This window comes from Crinia signifera, chromosome 7 (assembly GCF_055691185.1).
Source record: "Crinia signifera chromosome 7, ASM5569118v1, whole genome shotgun sequence".
Taxonomy (NCBI): domain Eukaryota; kingdom Metazoa; phylum Chordata; class Amphibia; order Anura; family Myobatrachidae; genus Crinia; species Crinia signifera.
In genome coordinates this window covers 12,206,068-12,225,217 of record NC_139223.1, presented here as the reverse complement: position 1 = coordinate 12,225,217, position 19,150 = coordinate 12,206,068, and the positions used below count along the sequence as shown (strand labels likewise).

Below are 19,150 nucleotides of genomic sequence, written 5' to 3'. Positions count from 1 at the left end.
TACTCACTGTCGGGCACTGACCAGGGGGGGGGGGGGGGGGGCAGACCGTGCCCAGCATAGGCTGAGAATTACAGGTGGCACCAGCTGCTACCGACTCTTACTCATTGTCTAGGCACTGACGGGGGAATACTGGCCTTGCTGGTGTGCGGCATAGGCTGAGAATTACAGGTGGCACCAGCTGCTATAGACTCTTACTCACTGTCGGGCACTGACGGGGGAATACTGGCCTTGCTGGTGTGCAGAATAGGTGGAGAATTACAGGTGGCACCAGCTGCTACCGACTCTTACTCACTGTCAGTGTCAGGGCACTGATGGGGGGAATACTGGCCTTGCTGGTGTGTAGCATAGGCTGAGAATTACAGGTGGCACCAGCTGCTACAGACTCTTACTCACTGTCGGGCACTGACGGGGGAATACTTGCCTTGCTGGTATGCAGCATAGGCTGAGAATTACAGGTGGCACCAGCTGCTACAGACTCTTACTCACTGTCGGGCACTGACGGGGGAATACTGGCCTTGCTGGTATGCAGCATAGGCTGAGAATTACAGGTGGCACCAGCTGCTATAGACTCTTACTCACTGTCTGGGCACTGACGGGGGGAATACTGGCCTTGCTGGTGTGCGGCATAGGCTGAGAATTACAGGTGGCACCAGCTGCTACCGACTCTTACTCACTGTCAGGGCACTGACGGGGGGAATACTTGCCTTGCTGGTATGCAGCATAGGCTGAGAATTACAGGTGGCACCAGCTGCTACCGACTCTTACTCACTGTCTGGGCACTGACGGGGGAATACTGGCCTTGCTGATATGTAGCATAGGCTGAGAATTACAGGTGGCACCAGCTGCTACCGACTCTTACTCACTGTCAGGGCACTGACGGGGGAATACTGGCCTTGCTGGTGTGCAGCATAGGCTGAGAATTACAGCTGGCACCAGCTGCTATAGATAGACTCTTACTCACTGTCTGGGCACTGACGGGGGGAATACTGGCCTTGCTGGTGTGCGGCAAAGGCTGAGAATTACAGGTGGCACCAGCTGCTATAGACTCTTACTCACTGTCAGGGCACTGACGGGGGAATACTGGCCTTGCTGGTGTGCGGCAAAGGCTGAGAATTACAGGTGGCACCAGCTGCTATAGACTCTTACTCACTGTCAGGGCACTGACGGGGGAATACTGGCCTTGCTGGTATGCAGCATAGGCTGAGAATTACATGTGGCACCAGCTGCTATAGACTCTTACTCACTGTCAGGGCACTGACGGGGGGAATACTTGCGTTGCTGGTGTGCAGAATAGGCTGAGAATTACAGGTGGCACCAGCTGCTACTGACTCTTACTCACTGTCAGGGCACTGACGGGGGAATACTGGCCTTGCTGGTGTGCGGCATAGGCTGAGAATTACATGTGGCACCAGCTGCTTTAGACTCTTACTCACTGTCTGGGCACTGACGGGGGAATACTGGCCTTGCTGGTATGCAGCATAGGCTGAGAATTACAGGTGGCACCAGCTGCTATAGACTCTTACTCACTGTCAGGGCACTGACGGGGGAATACTTGCGTTGCTGGTGTGCAGAATAGGCTGAGAATTACAGGTGGCACCAGCTGCTATAGACTCTTACTCACTGTCTGGGCACTGGTGGGGGGGCTGTTATAGTCTCCTACTCACTGTCCTATTTGTGCACATGTTACTAATGCTTTTCACTTGTTTAAATGGAAATAATGCTGGAACTAGTGACCACTATTGGTAGAAATGGACAATATGTCAACAAAAGACAAAGATCGGTCGACATATAAACAGGTTGACATGAGTTATTTTAAATTTGTTTAATTTATTAATCCTTTACCATCAACATGGACTACGACTGAGAAAGCAAGGCTCCTGGACAAAGAGTGAAAAACTCATGTCAATCTTCTCTTGTGTTGACCATTTATATGCCGACTTTTTGTGTATGTCGACCTTTTCCCCCTGTGAACCTTTCAGACTGGATGAATGCCCTAATTACTGTCAACCCTTTGAACTGTACCCCTACCGGCATCCGGACTCAACGGTGCTTTGCTCAACCATTTCCTCAGCATGTCTTATAAACTTGTATAACATCTATATATATATATATAAAAGACTAACTACTCCTCACCTTTATGAGGTGAAGTACCACCAGTGAACACTAGAGGCCATTCCACGGTCCCAATTACTCAAGTGAAAGCAATTTTAGCAGAGACACTGCTCTGTTTCAAACTTGCCGTATATGGAGAGAGGGAGCTGTGAAGACAGAGATTGGAGGTCGGGGCAGATAGGGACTGGGGGTGGGGTGGGGAGTTGGTGGAATAAAAACTGTCACAGCTCAAAATGAAAGTACATTGCAGAAGCTGTAATTTTGAAGGGTTTTTAACTAATTGAGTAGAAAAGCCTGAGGGAGGTAGAAGGGCACAATATGGTGTCCCTGAGACCATAGATCAGGCCTGGACAACCTGTGTCTTTCCAGCTGTTGTGAAACTACACATACCAGCATGCCTACCACCGTTTTAACATTCCCTAATAGCAAAATTGTGGCAAGGCATGCTGGGACTTGTAGTTTCACAACAGCTGGAGAGCACCGGTTAGCCAGGCCTGCCATAGATAGATTATTTATGCTCCAGCCTCATGTACACAGCAGCATTTTCACTTGGATATAATTTGATTTATATTTGTCCTCGTTATATTTGCAGCACCGGGGCGACCACCTCCACCCTCACCGTCGCCCTTGGGGCGTATCAGCTGTCCAATCCCAATTCTAATCAGATTATTCTTCATGTGAAAAACTTCTTTGCGAATTCCCTGTACGCTGGAACAGAAACGGCAGGAGACATCAGTCTGATCGAGCTGGCCACCCCCGTCAACTATACGACTTACATCCTTCCGGTCTGTCTGCCGACCGCCATCGTGGACTTCCCTATGGGCCTGTTCTGCTGGGTTACCGGGTGGGGGAACACACAAACTGGCGGTATGTAATCCATCAATGTGATCTTTATGTTCTGTCTGTGCTTAGGAATGTAGCCGGCTCGCAGACCTTTTGGTGCTATTGTTCCTGAGAATGGAGTCTAGGGGGTGTATTCAATGCGGCCATCAAGGGGGTTTTATGGCGAAGATGGATTGTTTTCAGCGAGGAACGCCTCATATAGCCGCTCTGGTTGGGCATCCCGCTAGACATCCTCGGCAAAGATTACCCAGGACTGAGCATCTGGGACAGGGCTGGACTGGCTTACTCCTCTAGGGATAAAGTATCTGACTGTGCACTAGAATTATACATTATACATGTTCAGGGCCGGTGTAAGGCTTCTCAGCACCCTAGGCAAAAGTTCAACCTACTCCCCCCCATACTGCCACGATACCCACTTTCCAACCCCTTAGGGCATACTTGCCTAACATTCTGGAATGGCGGTGAGGCTCCCAAAAATTGGGCGGTCCTCCCAGCCCCCTAGGAAGGTGGGCATGTCCCCATAGGAGGAGAATATAATAGTGTGGCACATTCAGCGAGGCCCCGGGCCTGAAGCATGGCAAGTCTAGCAAGCGATGCAAGGGGCCACAGTACACTTATACGGTGTCCACCTGTATCGACATAGACACACAAAAAACTGTATGAAAAACGCATGTCGACCTTTTCCCATGTCAACCTTTTTCATGTATTGTCTACACACTGTCACACACCTGACACACTTGGTAAATGTCCTTGTTCTCTTTTAGTAAGTCTGGCGGCCCCTCAGACTCTGCAGGAAGCTACTATCCCTCTGATCAATACCAGCACCTGCGACACCCTGTATCACATTGGATCCAGTACGGCGAGCAGTCAGCCCTTTGTCCTGAGTGACATGATCTGCGCGGGATACCAGCAGGGTGGTACGGACTCGTGTCAGGTGAGGGCTGTTACAGAAAGATGGTATAAAGAGTCCACAGGGAAAGGGGCACTCGTGTCTAAGTCAACTCCAAGGTCGACAGAGACAAAAGTTCTACACAAGCAAAAGGCCGAAATGGAGATGCATCTCAGTCCTGATGTGACTAGGACGCACCAGGAGACTGTGCTGATTGTTTTATATGCAACACTTGTGTGAATGAGTCTGTATACATTGTAGAGCAGGGCTCCGCTTGGGAAGAAGCAGCGACTGTTACATTGTATCACATCGTATAGAGATGCAGAGACTCAGTCGCACGCAGATATGCAAGTATACTACATTAGGTACTTGTCTAGTTACACGGCGGCAGTTACGTACTTACAGATGTAGCAGGGCTTATCCTTGCTGGCGATCCGCCAGCAGCATGCTGCTGGCGGATCGCCAGCAACACGGCGCCTCTATCTGACTGAGACGCGCGTGCGTCCCCACGCACGCGCGTCTCAGTATCCGGGCGGCGAGGCGGACGCAATACTGTCTGCCTCCCGCTCGACAGGGCAGGGGGGGACCTCTGGACACTGTGGGGGGGTGCGGAGGGCAGCACCGTCGGAAGGTCCCCTTCCGACATGCAGATGGTGGCGGGGCAGGGGATGGCGATGGCGACGCCATCGCCATCCCCTGCAAAGATGAATCCCGCTACATCTGTAGTGTAGCGTCCCTTTCAGAATCGGCCTCGTATTCCCGTGACCAGCGTAGTCAGCGCAGTCAGTCAGAAGTAGCGTAGTGCAGGGCCGGTGCAAGCCCCGTCTGCGCCCCAGCTGAAACCCCCCCCCACTCGCGCCACCAGCCAGATTTCAGCGTGGCACTGCCCGAGGATTACCGATCTCCGTGGAGGGGGGGTGTGCCGCGGGTTGCCGCACGGCAATTGGCTAGCTGGGGGGGGGAGCACTAGATTGCTGCTGATGACCTGGGGATTGGGGGGGGGGGTGCCGCACCAAGATTGGCTAGCTGGGGGTGAGCAATAGATTGCCGCTGATGACCTGGGGGAGGGGCATTTCACTCACCTGCTCACCGCTCAGTGACCCTGCACCGTGCTGATATGAGTTCCGTCCTTGGCAGCTTCTGATTTCTATGGCACCTGGTGGCTCAGTACCGCCCTCCAGTGGCCGGTACCCTAGGCAAATGCCTAAATCTGCCTAGTGGTGGCACCGGCCCTGGTGTAGTGTGTTCAGCTAGTCAGCGTAGGTCCGTGGCTACGTTATCGGCGTAGGCTGCTGCCGTGAAACTAGACAAGTAACTACCGTACTGTTGCCGGGAACTGCATCCCTGGCAAGCGTACTCCACGTCTCTCTCACACCGGCGGTGCCAGCATGATCCCCTCTCTTTGGCGGAGAGGGGATCATGCTATCGCCAGGGGAGAGGCGCTCCATCTGTTTGACATGCAGGAGCATCTCAGACGCTCCATCAATGAGACGCTCCTGCATCTGAGTATTTATTATAGCAGGGTACAGCAACCCTGGCTACAGGGTTAGGGGTTCTGTAGCACCATTTGAAACCCCCACTATCCACAGCAGCCTGAAGCATGGTGAGAGCAGTGAGCCCGCAAAGGGACTCGTTACGCGTCCTCCCGACCTTTTCATACCCCCACTATCCACGTCGGCGTTGAGTTGATATTATATAGTGTGGCGAGCACAGCGAGCCACCGAGTCCGAAGCGAGGCGAGTTCACGTGGATTACCTTACATGTAATCTGCATCTGCTCGCCATGCTTCAGGCTCGCTGTGCTCGCCACACTGTTTTGTATCAATGAGGGTAAGTATAATGTTAATCACAATAACAAGCAACGTGTATTACTTAGTGCATATCATCAATTCGATCAATTCATGCTCTCCATATCATGGGGTAAGAAGGAAAAATTCCGGAGCTATCAGTGCATAGGCAGTCTGTGCCGAGTACGGGTGACGATCCCGTCCCAGCACAGCCGTCAGCTACTGGAGCCACTCCTGTTCACCGATCAGTGATCTTCCCGCTGTGGGGCAGAGTTCGAGGAGTGCCGGTGTGCACCGCCTCGGTCACTGGGGACAGTCAGAGCAGATTGGATGCGGAATCTGATGCCAGATACCGCGTCACTTCTTTGCGGGAATCCGTGTACAGCAGAGACACGGGATCACGTCACTGGCCTATTACAGATCAGAAATACATTAGTATGTGGGGAAGGGGTAGTGGGGTTCACACACTAGGTGTGTGGTCAGCGTACGCTTCGCAAGTTTAGCTTCGTCAGGACTAAAAATCAGTTGAATTGTCTGTTACTTAGACTCCTCCCATCACTCTGTGCCTCCACAATGCTGCCATGTATGTACTGTCTGCTGACTACACGTGATGTGATGGGTTATGGTATATCAGACTCCTACCATCACTCTGTGCCCCCACAATGCTGCCAAGTATGTGCTGTCTGCTGCCTACACGTGTGATGTGATGACCTTCTGCAGTAACTTGCTGGGGTCCTGTAATTATTTTTATTGTCTGATGGGGTCCCGGAGCAAAATAGTTTGAGGACCCCTGCTCTAAGAATCCAAATCCCTCCTTCCTGCAGCAATCTCTTAGCCAGATTTTGACCTCCCTGAGCTCCCTCTGTCTCCTTGGACTCACACGTGGCACCGGTAATTATTTCTAAAAATATTACCTTGTATGTTCTTTCCCTAAGTTTGTGACCTATTTCCCTGAAATATTTTTTAAGGACACCGCATCTACCTATAACTCAGTCGTTGGTGCAACACGTACCAAAACCGCCGGGATATTCCCAGCCCCTCCCAACAATCTGTCTTCCCGATCCGCAATATGTCACACCTGAGCACCCGGAAGACTACACATTGTATACGGCATTCGCTGTCCTGGTAGGAGATTGCCCTATCTGTCTTTCTAAGTATTAAATCCCCCCTACCACCATACCTCGCAACTGTCCCAATTTTTGTAAATGAAGAAGTGGGACTTGAGAGCCTGTGCAGAGTTTGTAGGGAGGTGGAGAGTCTGATAGTGGGGGGTAAAGGATTCCAGAGATAAGGAGCACAGTGTCTAAAATCTTGGAGGTGGGAATGGGAGGAAGTAACCAGTTTGCAGGAGAGGCGACTTGCATTTGTGGAGTGGAAAGGGCGGGTGGGAGTGGAAAGGTCAGATATGTAGGTGGGAGAGGAGTGAGTGACAACTTTTGTAGGTGAGTGTGAGGAGCTTGAATTGTATTCTGAAGGGGAAGGGGAGCCAGTGTAGGACTTGTAAGAGAGGGGAGGTGGACATAGCACATTTGGGGAGGAAGATGAGCTGGGCAGCAGCATTGAGGATAGATTGGAGAGAGGTGGATTTCAGAGAGGCCAGAGTGTAGGAGATTACAGTAGTCCAATCTGGATATGACTAGTGAGTGGATGAGGGTAATATTTTTGAGGTTGAAATGACAGGAGAGATGCTGAATGTGGGTTTAAAGGAGAGAGAGGAATAAAGAGTAACGCCAAGGCCACGTATTTGTTGGCTAGAGGAGATTATTGTTCCATCAATAGATAATGACAGTGTGGGAGGTGAGGAATAACTTAAGCTATTTTAGTAGTATTTTAGGTACTTGTTTAGTTTCACGGCGGCAGCGCATGCCTCTCTAGCTATGAATCTTGGCAGCTTGCCAGACTGCCTTAAGCTACGTTATCAGCGTAGAGCCTGTTTCAATCGTGGCAGCTCACCAGCTGCCTTACTTCTGTTATCAGCGTCCTATGCTGACTCCTCCGCGGCAGCCCAGTGCTGCTACTCCTAAGCTCCTGTCAAGCCTAGTGAGCGCCTCTCACACAGCGCTGGCACCCGCATGATATCCTCTCTTCTGTGGAGAGGGGATCATGCGTGCACTGGCGGAGAGGCGCTCCATCTGTGTGAGACATAGGAGCTCCAGCAATGAGACTCCTGCATCTGAGTAGCGCGTGCCTCTCCTGTCCAAAGAGTGGGTGCAGACGCAATTGTGTATCATGCACGATGAAGGAGGCATTAGCCAGTGTTCCATGTTACATACTGGCAAATGCCTCCATTTGATACCCCCACTATCCACGGCAACCCGAACCGTGGCGAGCGGACATATTACGTGTCCTCACGACCTTTTCATACCCCCACCATCCACATCGGCGTGGAGTTGATTTTATATAGTGCCCGAAGCATGGCGAGCGGAATACATGGGATCGGTGGCTCGCTGCGTTCGCCACACTAAATAAAATCAACTCCACACCGACGTGGATGGTGGAGGTATGAAAAGGTCGGGAGGACGGGCCCCTCACGGGGCTAGCTGCGCTCGCCACACTTCGGGCTGCTGTGGATAGTGGTGGTGTTTTAGGAACACATTCACACCTGCCATATCATACATCTGAGCAATAGCTACTCAGAGGTCAGGGGCAGGAGGGTAGCATTGCTGGAGCTCCTACGTCACACAGATGGAGCGCCTTTCCGCATGATCCCCTCTCCACAGAAGAGAGGATATCATGCGGGCGCCAGCGCTGGGTGAGAGGCGCTCACTAGTCTTGACTGGAGCTTAGGAGTAGCAGCACTGGGCTGCCGCGGAGGAGTCAGCATAGGACGCTGATAATGTAGATTACAGAAGTGAGGCAGCTGGCGAGATGCCAGGATTCAAACAGGCGCTATGCTAATAACGTAGCTTAAGGCAGTCTGGCAAGCTGCCAAGATTCATAGCTAGAGTGGCATGCGCTGCCGCCGTGAAACTAAACAAGTACCGTATTTTATATGAGGTTTATTGAGGGTTGTTATAATCATAGCTAAAAAAAGCGGAGGGGGCTGCAGGAAATACTGACCCCAAGCCCCCTCCTGTCAGGGGCTATCGGCCTGAGCACATTGACATCACTAGCTCTCCCTCTTGTGCAGCAGCACAAGTAGAAAATAGCAGGACAGAATGCAGTTCAAGTGGAGACACAGGAGTATCAGCTTTCATGTTCTACTGTCGGAGCTTCCAGAACAGAGGAGAGATAGATGTAGGGATAGAGCAGTAAGTAACACTGGGATCCCAGATTCCCTCCACCTGGGTGTCTGGGTCCTGTGTAATATGTAATCTAATGAGAACTTTTGAAGCTAGGAAGAGTCAACATAATAATTTGTCCACATTATTTGTGGAAGTTGTATGAGGAACAGACTTTATTACTGTAGAAGGTGACACAGGTACCAGTGGAATTGGCCTATACTGACCCATCTGTTCCTCCAACCACAGCTCCAAACTGACCCATACAGGCTTCTTGTTGTTAATGGATATTTCTAGCTACATTTCTAAAACTCATTTTCGAGTTTTCATGACTACTGCGAGTACATTCAAGCAGTGATACATTTGCTGTCTCAAATATTATCAATTATGCAATAGGCATGTCTTCTGTTCTGACTGTCCTGGCTGGTTGGACATGGACGTTTCAATTCTTAAGAGCCGTCGGAACAATAGGACCAGAAATACTAATACACAACATTTTCATTTTTTCACAGATCAATTAGAAAATAAACAATGCCTCTGTCCCTCTCCAGGACAGTGGCTCATGTTATCCTGGCTTGTGTCCTGCATTTTTATTGGATAAAGTAACAAGTCTCATTCCTTGTGTAGTCATGTCATTTATGAATGTATCTTTTCCTTACCATTACAGGGAGACTCTGGGGGACCCTTGGTATGTTCTGAGAATGGACAGTGGTTCTTAGCTGGGTTAGTGAGTTGGGGATTTGGCTGCGGGGTGGTAAACCGCCCCGGAGTTTACACCCGGTTGACTTCCTATAAGGACTGGATTGTGAATCGTGCTCCAGAAGCTGCAGAGAATGTTCTGAATGTAACGTTCACAGGAATGATAAACCCTCTGGCCTATCTACCTCCTTCTCATTCCACCAATGCCCCTAGCCTGGGTGCTAATCCATCCACTAAAGTTTCCAGCCCACGTGTTAATCCATCCACTAAAGTTTCCAGCCCACGTGTTAATCCATCCACTAAAGTTTCCAGCCCACGTGTTAATCCATCCACTAAAGTTTCCAGCCCACATGTTATTCCATCCACTAAAGATTCCAGTAGCGCCATTCTTGTTTCCCACATTTTCCCCATCGTATGGACAATTGTTCTACTCACTGTTACAGTATGTGATTAAAGGACTGAACAAGCAAATCTGTCTGAGGGGTCATGAAGGCTCTTTTGTGAATTGAAGAAGGGCAAACCCACCTGTAGGGGCTGATCCACTGTGTATCTCTTGAAACAAGGCCATTGTGGATAGGTAACCAGTGTCTGACCACCCACTATGACATGGGCCTTGTTGGGAAAATGACATATCACTGCGTGTGTGATGTAAATAAAAGTTCTCTTAGAAATCTGTAGTTTCATTATCAAGCATGTAGGAAAAGGGCGTCAGATGGTCACTATCATCCTTCTGAACGCACCAACCCACCCCAGCAGAGATCATAGACTCCTACATTAGTCAATGTATAGGGTAAGGCTGAATGACATATGCATAGGGGGGTTAGGTTCGTACTGTACATGGAAGGTTAGCTCACTGCATCTATAGTGGGCGAGGTCTGAAAGTCCTCTCCATGGAGGGTGGTGTTAGATGAGTGACTGCATGGTGGGTTAGGTAATTGGCTGGTGCTGGTTGTTGAACTGATCCCTGCATAGTGTTTGAGGTCTGGCAGATGACAGCATGGTGGGTGAGGTCAGTACTGGGTGAGGTTGGTCTTACGACTGCATGGTGGGTGAGGGCAGTAATGGGTAAGGTTGAGCTGATCACTTCATGTTGGGTGAAGTTAGTACTGGGTCTCAGGGGCAAACGCAGGATTTTCAGAAGGGGGTTTCCAGAGGGGCTTAGGTGACCCAGTATATGCCGGGTCAGTTAAAGTATTATAGATAGACCAAATGTATATAAATAATAATAATAATAAAAAAAAAATATATATATATATATATATATATATATATATATATATATATATATATAACGTCGGTAAATGATAGGCGTCACTCCGGGGCTTAGTGTCAACCAAATTTTATGTGAAAAAGCGGTGTCACGGTCAACGCCGTTTCGGATAAACCGTCATCAGGACCATACAATGTGAAATAACAAATAAAGTGCATTTTATACTTACAGAGTCAGATGCCGCAGCGTGGAGCCTTCCTCCGAACGGCCTCCGCCGATGACATCTACCTGACGTCATCAGGAGGTGTCCTGCCGCGAAGTACTGGCAGCGGAAGATGCCCATACTGCTGCAACAACAAAAGTGCAGCAAAATATTATAATAGTGACTAATAAACATTTGTGATAATATGCAATATGTGATACATAGTAATGATTAATAAAATAGTGAATAAATAAAAAAGTTAAAAACCAGCGAAATGTGTTACGGGTTGTTTCATTCAAACACAGTATATGCATTAATGAGAGCGTCCACTAGATGTCCGTCTGGTGCCATAGTTTCTATGCTTATATGGCCAGACTGAATGAATATGTAAAAAAATTATTTGATGAGTGGAAGCAGTCATTAATGAGAAAGTATCATCACAAGATTATTTTTTAATGTTAGGTATAAAATGTCCACAATAACTCATAAACTACATTTTATATGCCCAAAACATTTTGAAAAGATTTGTTATGCAGGGGATCTGGAGTTTATAAAAAACATCCTAAACTATAACATTCATTAAGTCCCCCTGGGGCTATGGTACCCAGCCTATGGATCCATTTGTTCTCAATTTGAAGTAAACGTTTCCCCCTGTTGCCTCCCCTTGAACTCTCTGGGACATGGTCAATGAGCTGAAATTTGAAGTTGGCCATGGTGTGCCGGGCAGTGACAAAATGTCTTGCCACTGTTTGTTCACTGTGCCCCTTTTCTAATGCATTCCGTATGGCTGCCCGATGGTTAGCCATGCGTTCTTTAATGGTACATGTGGTTTTCCCGATGTAACTTAATCCACAGGGACAAGTTACCATGTAGATAACGAATCGGGTCGAACAGGTAAGTATATGCTTGATCGGAATGTTTTTACCTGACTGGGGATGTCTAAAAGTGCGACCAGGAGTCATATGTCTACATGTTGTGCATCCCGTACATCGGTAACAGCCATTTGGTCTAGATAAAAAATGGGTAGATTTTTTAGATGTATTAAGATTCTTTGAGGAGTCAATGTGGCTGGCAATAGTGGGTCCACGAAGGTATGCAGTCTGTAATCTGATGTTATTGAGACTAGGTAATGCCGGGTCCGTGGACACTATCGGCCAAAATTTTTTGACTCTTTTAACAATGCCCGGGGTTTTATTGGTAAAGTGAGTTACCCAAGTAAATGACTTCTCCTTATGTCCCTCCTCCTTCTTATTTGTTTTTAATAAATCCTCTCTTGTTGTGGACTTAGCTTTGGCCATGGCCTGCATCAATAAGTCATACGGGTACCCCCGTTGTAGGAATCTATCACACATGGCCTCTAATTGCAAGTCTCGTGTAGAGTTGTCACTATTGATCCTACACACTCTTAAAAATTGGGAGTAGGGCAAACTCCTTATAGTGGCTTTTGGGTGAAAGCTTTGAAAATGTAGGAGCATATTCCTGTCAGTTTCTTTCGAGAATAATTTGGTACTCAATTTATTACCTCTCTTGGTGATCCTAACATCGAGGAAATCTAATTGTTCCTCACTTATAGTGAATGTCAGTTTAGCTGGACAGGTGGATGCATTATGTTCTGAGAGCAGATTGACTAATGTATCTTTTTCACCAGTCCACAATAAGATAAGATCGTCGATATAACGATAATAAAATAAAGCATGTTTTGTGAACATCTCATTATTCAAAAAGCTATCAGTCTCAACTTTAAACATAAATGCATTCGCATATACAGGGGCAGCTGGAGAACCCATAGCACAACCAGAGGTTTGAATAAAAAACTTGTTATCAAAAATGAAAATATTGTGGACAAGTACAAACTCTAAAAGTTTTAGAAAAAAGTTGGAATCAGGTCCAGTGTACAATGGATTATTGGTCATGATGTCTGTTACTGCTTTCAAGCCCAATTCATGCGGAATGCATGTATATAGGCTTGAAACATCTATTCCAACCAATAAGGTATGACTTGGGATGTCCCCCAAAGTATCCAATTTGACCAGCAATGCTGTCGTGTCCTTAAGGTAAGTTGAGGTCCCTTGTATGCAAGACTGGAGATGTGAGTCCACATAACGAGCCACATGTTCACATAAGGATCCTTCTGCTGCTATGATGGGTCTTCCCGGCGGTTTTTGCGGATTTTTATGCAGCTTAGGTAATATATAAAAGTATGGTATGAGAGTGTCTTTCTTCAATAGGGCAGATTTGGTTTCTGGAGAAATGGTGCGAGAAAGAATGGCCTCATCCAATAATGATTCCAATTCTTTATAATGTTCCATAATAGGATTTTTTTCAAGTGGGGTATATGTGGAACCATCGGATAGAAGTCGCTCACACTCATTTCTATAATCCTCCTTGTTCATGACCACAATGGCTCCTCCTTTATCGGCCTTGGAGATAATGATGGTATCTTTCTCTTTAAGGCTTTTAAGGGCCAACCACTCTCGCTTGGTTAGGTTGGATTTAGTTGGATTTTTGACAAATTTATTGGAATCCTCCAATAGCCTACTGAAGGTTTTCAAGGAAGGATTATTACTCAGCGGATCGAATGTACTTTTAGGCTTCAATTTTTGTACAATAGGATCATTAAGTACTTCGTCATTCTGTGCAGGGGAATGTTGGTCAAAATATTCTCTTAATCGGAGTTTGCGGTTGATTTTGAAATTATCAATCAGCCAGTCAAAATCATCAAATTGGACATTAGGGACAAAATTGAGACCCTTATTTAATAGGGTGAGTTCAGCTTGGCTCAATAAAGTGTCCGATAGGTTGAACACTACATCCTGTGTTCTCTTCCTGGCTGTCGCTTTCCTCTCCCTTTCTTTTTGACGACCTCTGCGTGTGCGCTTTGTATGGTATTCGCATCTCTCGCCCGTGTGCCCACTGATAAAGGGACATGTACTTTAGGTTTTCTCTGTCTGGTGCAAGCGACAGCCAGGAAGAGAACACAGGATGTAGTGTTCAACCTATCGGACACTTTATTGAGCCAAGATGAACTCACCCTATTAAATAAGGGTCTCAATTTTGTCCCTAATGTCCAATTTGATGATTTTGACTGGCTGACTGGCTGATTGATAATTTCAAAATCAACCGCAAACTCCGATTAAGAGAATATTTTGACCAACATTCCCCTGCACAGAATGACGAAGTACTTAATGATCCTATTGTACAAAAATTGAAGCCTAAAAGTACATTCGATCCGCTGAGTAATAATCCTTCCTTGAAAACCTTCAGTAGGCTATTGGAGGATTCCAATAAATTTGTCAAAAATCCAACTAAATCCAACCTAACCAAGCGAGAGTGGTTGGCCCTAAAAAGCCTTAAAGAGAAAGATACCATCATTATCTCCAAGGCCGATAAAGGAGGAGCCATTGTGGTCATGAACAAGGAGGATTATAGAAATGAGTGTGAGCGACTTCTATCCGATGGTTCCACATATACCCCACTTGAAAAAAATCCTATTATGGAACATTATAAAGAATTGGAATCATTATTGGATGAGGCCATTCTTTCTCGCACCATTTCTCCAGAAACCAAATCTGCCCTATTGAAGAAAGACACTCTCATACCATACTTTTATATATTACCTAAGCTGCATAAAAATCCGCAAAAACCGCCGGGAAGACCCATCATAGCAGCAGAAGGATCCTTATGTGAACATGTGGCTCGTTATGTGGACTCACATCTCCAGTCTTGCATACAAGGGACCTCAACTTACCTTAAGGACACGACAGCATTGCTGGTCAAATTGGATACTTTGGGGGACATCCCAAGTCATACCTTATTGGTTGGAATAGATGTTTCAAGCCTATATACATGCATTCCGCATGAATTGGGCTTGAAAGCAGTAACAGACATCATGACCAATAATCCATTGTACACTGGACCTGATTCCAACTTTTTTCTAAAACTTTTAGAGTTTGTACTTGTCCACAATATTTTCATTTTTAATAACAAGTTTTTTATTCAAACCTCTGGTTGTGCTATGGGTTCTCCAGCTGCCCCTGTATATGCGAATGCATTTATGTTTAAAGTTGAGACTGATAGCTTTTTGAATAATGAGATGTTCACAAAACATGCTTTATTTTATTATCGTTATATCGACGATCTTATCTTATTGTGGACTGGTGAAAAAGATACATTAGTCAATCTGCTCTCAGAACATAATGCATCCACCTGTCCAGCTAAACTGACATTCACTATAAGTGAGGAACAATTAGATTTCCTCGATGTTAGGATCACCAAGAGAGGTAATAAATTGAGTACCAAATTATTCTCGAAAGAAACTGACAGGAATATGCTCCTACATTTTCAAAGCTTTCACCCAAAAGCCACTATAAGGAGTTTGCCCTACTCCCAATTTTTAAGAGTGTGTAGGATCAATAGTGACAACTCTACACGAGACTTGCAATTAGAGGCCATGTGTGATAGATTCCTACAACGGGGGTACCCGTATGACTTATTGATGCAGGCCATGGCCAAAGCTAAGTCCACAACAAGAGAGGATTTATTAAAAACAAATAAGAAGGAGGAGGGACATAAGGAGAAGTCATTTACTTGGGTAACTCACTTTACCAATAAAACCCCGGGCATTGTTAAAAGAGTCAAAAAATGTTGGCCGATAGTGTCCACGGACCCGGCATTACCTAGTCTCAATAACACCAGATTACAGACTGCATACCTTCGTGGACCCACTATTGCCAGCCACATTGACTCCTCAAAGAATCTTAATACATCTAAAAAATCTACCCATTTTTTATCTAGACCAAATGGCTGTTACCGATGTACGGGATGCACAACATGTAGACATATGACTCCTGGTCGCACTTTTAGACATCCCCAGTCAGGTAAAAACATTCCGATCAAGCATATACTTACCTGTTCGACCCGATTCGTTATCTACATGGTAACTTGTCCCTGTGGATTAAGTTACATCGGGAAAACCACATGTACCATTAAAGAACGCATGGCTAACCATCGGGCAGCCATACGGAATGCATTAGAAAAGGGGCACAGTGAACAAACAGTGGCAAGACATTTTGTCACTGCCCGGCACACCATGGCCAACTTCAAATTTCAGCTCATTGACCATGTCCCAGAGAGTTCAAGGGGAGGCAACAGGGGGAAACGTTTACTTCAAATTGAGAACAAATGGATCCATAGGCTGGGTACCATAGCCCCAGGGGGACTTAATGAATGTTATAGTTTAGGATGTTTTTTATAAACTCCAGATCCCCTGCATAACAAATCTTTTCAAAATGTTTTGGGCATATAAAATGTAGTTTATGAGTTATTGTGGACATTTTATACCTAACATTAAAAAATAATCTTGTGATGATACTTTCTCATTAATGACTGCTTCCACTCATCAAATAATTTTTTTACATATTCATTCAGTCTGGCCATATAAGCATAGAAACTATGGCACCAGACGGACATCTAGTGGACGCTCTCATTAATGCATATACTGTGTTTGAATGAAACAACCCGTAACACATTTCGCTGGTTTTTAACTTTTTTATTTATTCACTATTTTATTAATCATTACTATGTATCACATATTGCATATTATCACAAATGTTTATTAGTCACTATTATAATATTTTGCTGCACTTTTGTTGTTGCAGCAGTATGGGCATCTTCCGCTGCCAGTACTTCGCGGCAGGACACCTCCTGATGACGTCAGGTAGATGTCATCGGCGGAGGCCGTTCGGAGGAAGGCTCCACGCTGCGGCATCTGACTCTGTAAGTATAAAATGCACTTTATTTGATATTTCACATTGTATGGTCCTGATGACGGTTTATCCGAAACGGCGTTGACCGTGACACCGCTTTTTCACATAAAATTTGGTTGACACTAAGCCCCGGAGTGACGCCTATCATTTACCGACGTTGTGTGTATGGGCTTGCCCCAGAAGAGGAAGGCACCCGGGCACCGTTACTTACGACATAGGAGTGCCGGACATTGCATCGCATCATTATATATATATATATATACACTTGTAGGTGCTTTACAAAAAAGCAGGGGCACTCACCACTTTGAATTCTCCTGCTTGCTGTGCCCGAGAAAGATGTGCTGTCTTGACAAAGGCCCCCAGAGGGTCGAAACGTCGACTTCTTTGTGATGAATTAAAATTGTGCTGATTTAAAGCTTCAAAGTGGTGAGTGCCCCTGCTTTTTTGTAAAGCACCTACAAGTATTTTTGGCAGTCCTTCTCTAAGGCGCACCCCAGCTACCTCAAAACATATGGATGTGATTGTGGGACTTTTCTTATATAAATGCGAATTATACCCACCGATAATTCCTTTTCTTCTGAGATATCCCATGGCAGCCAGTATACTGGGATATTCCCCTTTCCAACCAATCAGACAGGTGATCTTTTGCAGGGACCGCCCACTCTGGGTACATCAGCTCCCTTCTACCTCCCTTCAGTGTCATTCGAGTGTCTCCGGACCAACAGAGTCCCTGCAGAAGAACACATACATAGGGAGGGAACCATGGCTGCCATGGGATATCTCAGAAGAAAAGGAATTATCGGTGGGTATAATTCGCATTTTTCTTCCTACGATCCCCATGGCAGCCAGTATACTGGGACTTACCCAAGCAGACTAAGAAAAAATAGGGCGGGAAACAAGTGCTGCTTAAACAATTTATTGTACAGAGTTACCCAAGAGGGCCTCCTCAAGCACATAATTCCCAAAGTGGGCAGAGGACACATTGAGAGCATAATGCTTCGCGAACGTATGGAGTGAAGACCACGTAGCTGCGCGACACAGCTCTGCCGCTGACACGTTAGCCTTCTTAGCCCACGAAGCTGCCACTGCCCTCGTAGAGTGTGCCTTAATCACCAGTGGAATCGTCTTTCCTTCCTTATTGTAGGCAAATTGAATGACTTCCTTAATCCACCTGGCTATGGTCTGTTTAGAAGGTGTAAGACCTCTTCTGACTCCCTCAGGTATTACGAACAGACTCTTGGATCTCCTAAAGGATTCAGTTCGTTTAAGGTAGATAGCAATCGCTCTCACTAGATCCAACGAGTGCAAAGCCCTCTCCTTGTCATCCTTGGGATCTGGACAAAAGGCCGGTAGAACAATCTCTTGATTGATATTGGTCTCAGAGACTACTTTGGGCAAGAATTCCGGATTAGTCTTCAGTACAACTTTGTTAGGTAGAAACTTTAAGTAAGGTTCCTCCATCCATAAAGCCTGCAGTTCACTGACTCGTTTGGCTGATGCAATGGCCACTAGAAAAATGACCTTCCAGGTCATATATTTCCCAGATGCTTCCTCCAGAGGTTCAAACGGTTCGTTAGCTAAGCTCTTAAGGACTAGATTTAAGTCCCAAGGTGTAACTAGAGGTTTCCTGGTAGGGCGAATTCTTTTCATAGCGTTACAGAACCTAATGATGAGATTGTTCTCTGAGAGTCTACGCTCCAGGAGAATACTCAAGGCTGAGATCTGAGTCTTTAGAGTTGCTGGTGCAAGCCCCAGCTCAAACCCTTCATAGAGGAATTGTAACACCTCCGCCATGGGTATCTCTGAGAAGTTGCCTTCGTATCCACCCCACGAGATGAATCTCTTCCAAACTTTATAGTATAGCAGAGAGGACACTGTCTTTCTTGCTTTTAGCAACATATCTGACACCGAGTTAGTAACATGAGCTTTCCTTAAGATCTGCCGCTCAATTTCCATGCCCTCAAGCATAACATTGTGGGGTTTGGATGAGTTAAAGGGCCTTGCTTTAATAAGTCCTTTCTGGCCGGGAGGCACCAAGGGGAGACTTTCGACATCCTCAGTACGTTCGTGAACCAAGGTCTCCTTGGCCATTAGGGAAGAATTATCACCATTTCTACTTGGTCTTCTCTGATTTTCTTCAGAGTCCTGGCTATCAGGGGAAATGGCGGAAACGCGTATACCCAGTCTGAATTCCCATTTCACCGAGAAGGCATCTAGGACTGAGGCTTGTGGGTGATAATATTTTGAAAAGAATGTCTTCACCTTCTTGTTGCTGAAAGAAGCCATTATATCTACCTCCGGTTGGCCGAAGATTCTGACCACTTCGAGGAAGACCTCCGTATTCAGCTCCCATTCGCCCGGGTCCATCGTCTTTCGGCTTAGGAAATCTGCTTCTACATTCTCTCTCCCAGGGATATGAACCG

The 19,150-nt window shown here is 46.4% G+C and overlaps 1 protein-coding gene across 1 annotated transcript in view; it reads left to right on the top strand.

Moving 5' to 3' along the window:
• Positions 1 to 16,473, top strand: part of LOC146021070 (uncharacterized) — a 59,199-nt gene extending 42,726 nt beyond the window's left edge. Inside the window, exons 4-9 of the mRNA XM_083154871.1 lie at positions 2,705 to 2,979; positions 3,720 to 3,889; positions 9,519 to 9,962; positions 14,132 to 14,779; positions 15,464 to 15,553; positions 16,390 to 16,473. Coding sequence (XP_083010997.1) covers positions 2,705 to 2,979; positions 3,720 to 3,889; positions 9,519 to 9,962; positions 14,132 to 14,779; positions 15,464 to 15,553; positions 16,390 to 16,473 — 1,711 coding nt within the window. The remainder of the gene's footprint in view (positions 1 to 2,704; positions 2,980 to 3,719; positions 3,890 to 9,518; positions 9,963 to 14,131; positions 14,780 to 15,463; positions 15,554 to 16,389) is intronic.
• The last annotated feature ends 2,677 nt before the right edge of the window (positions 16,474 to 19,150 follow it).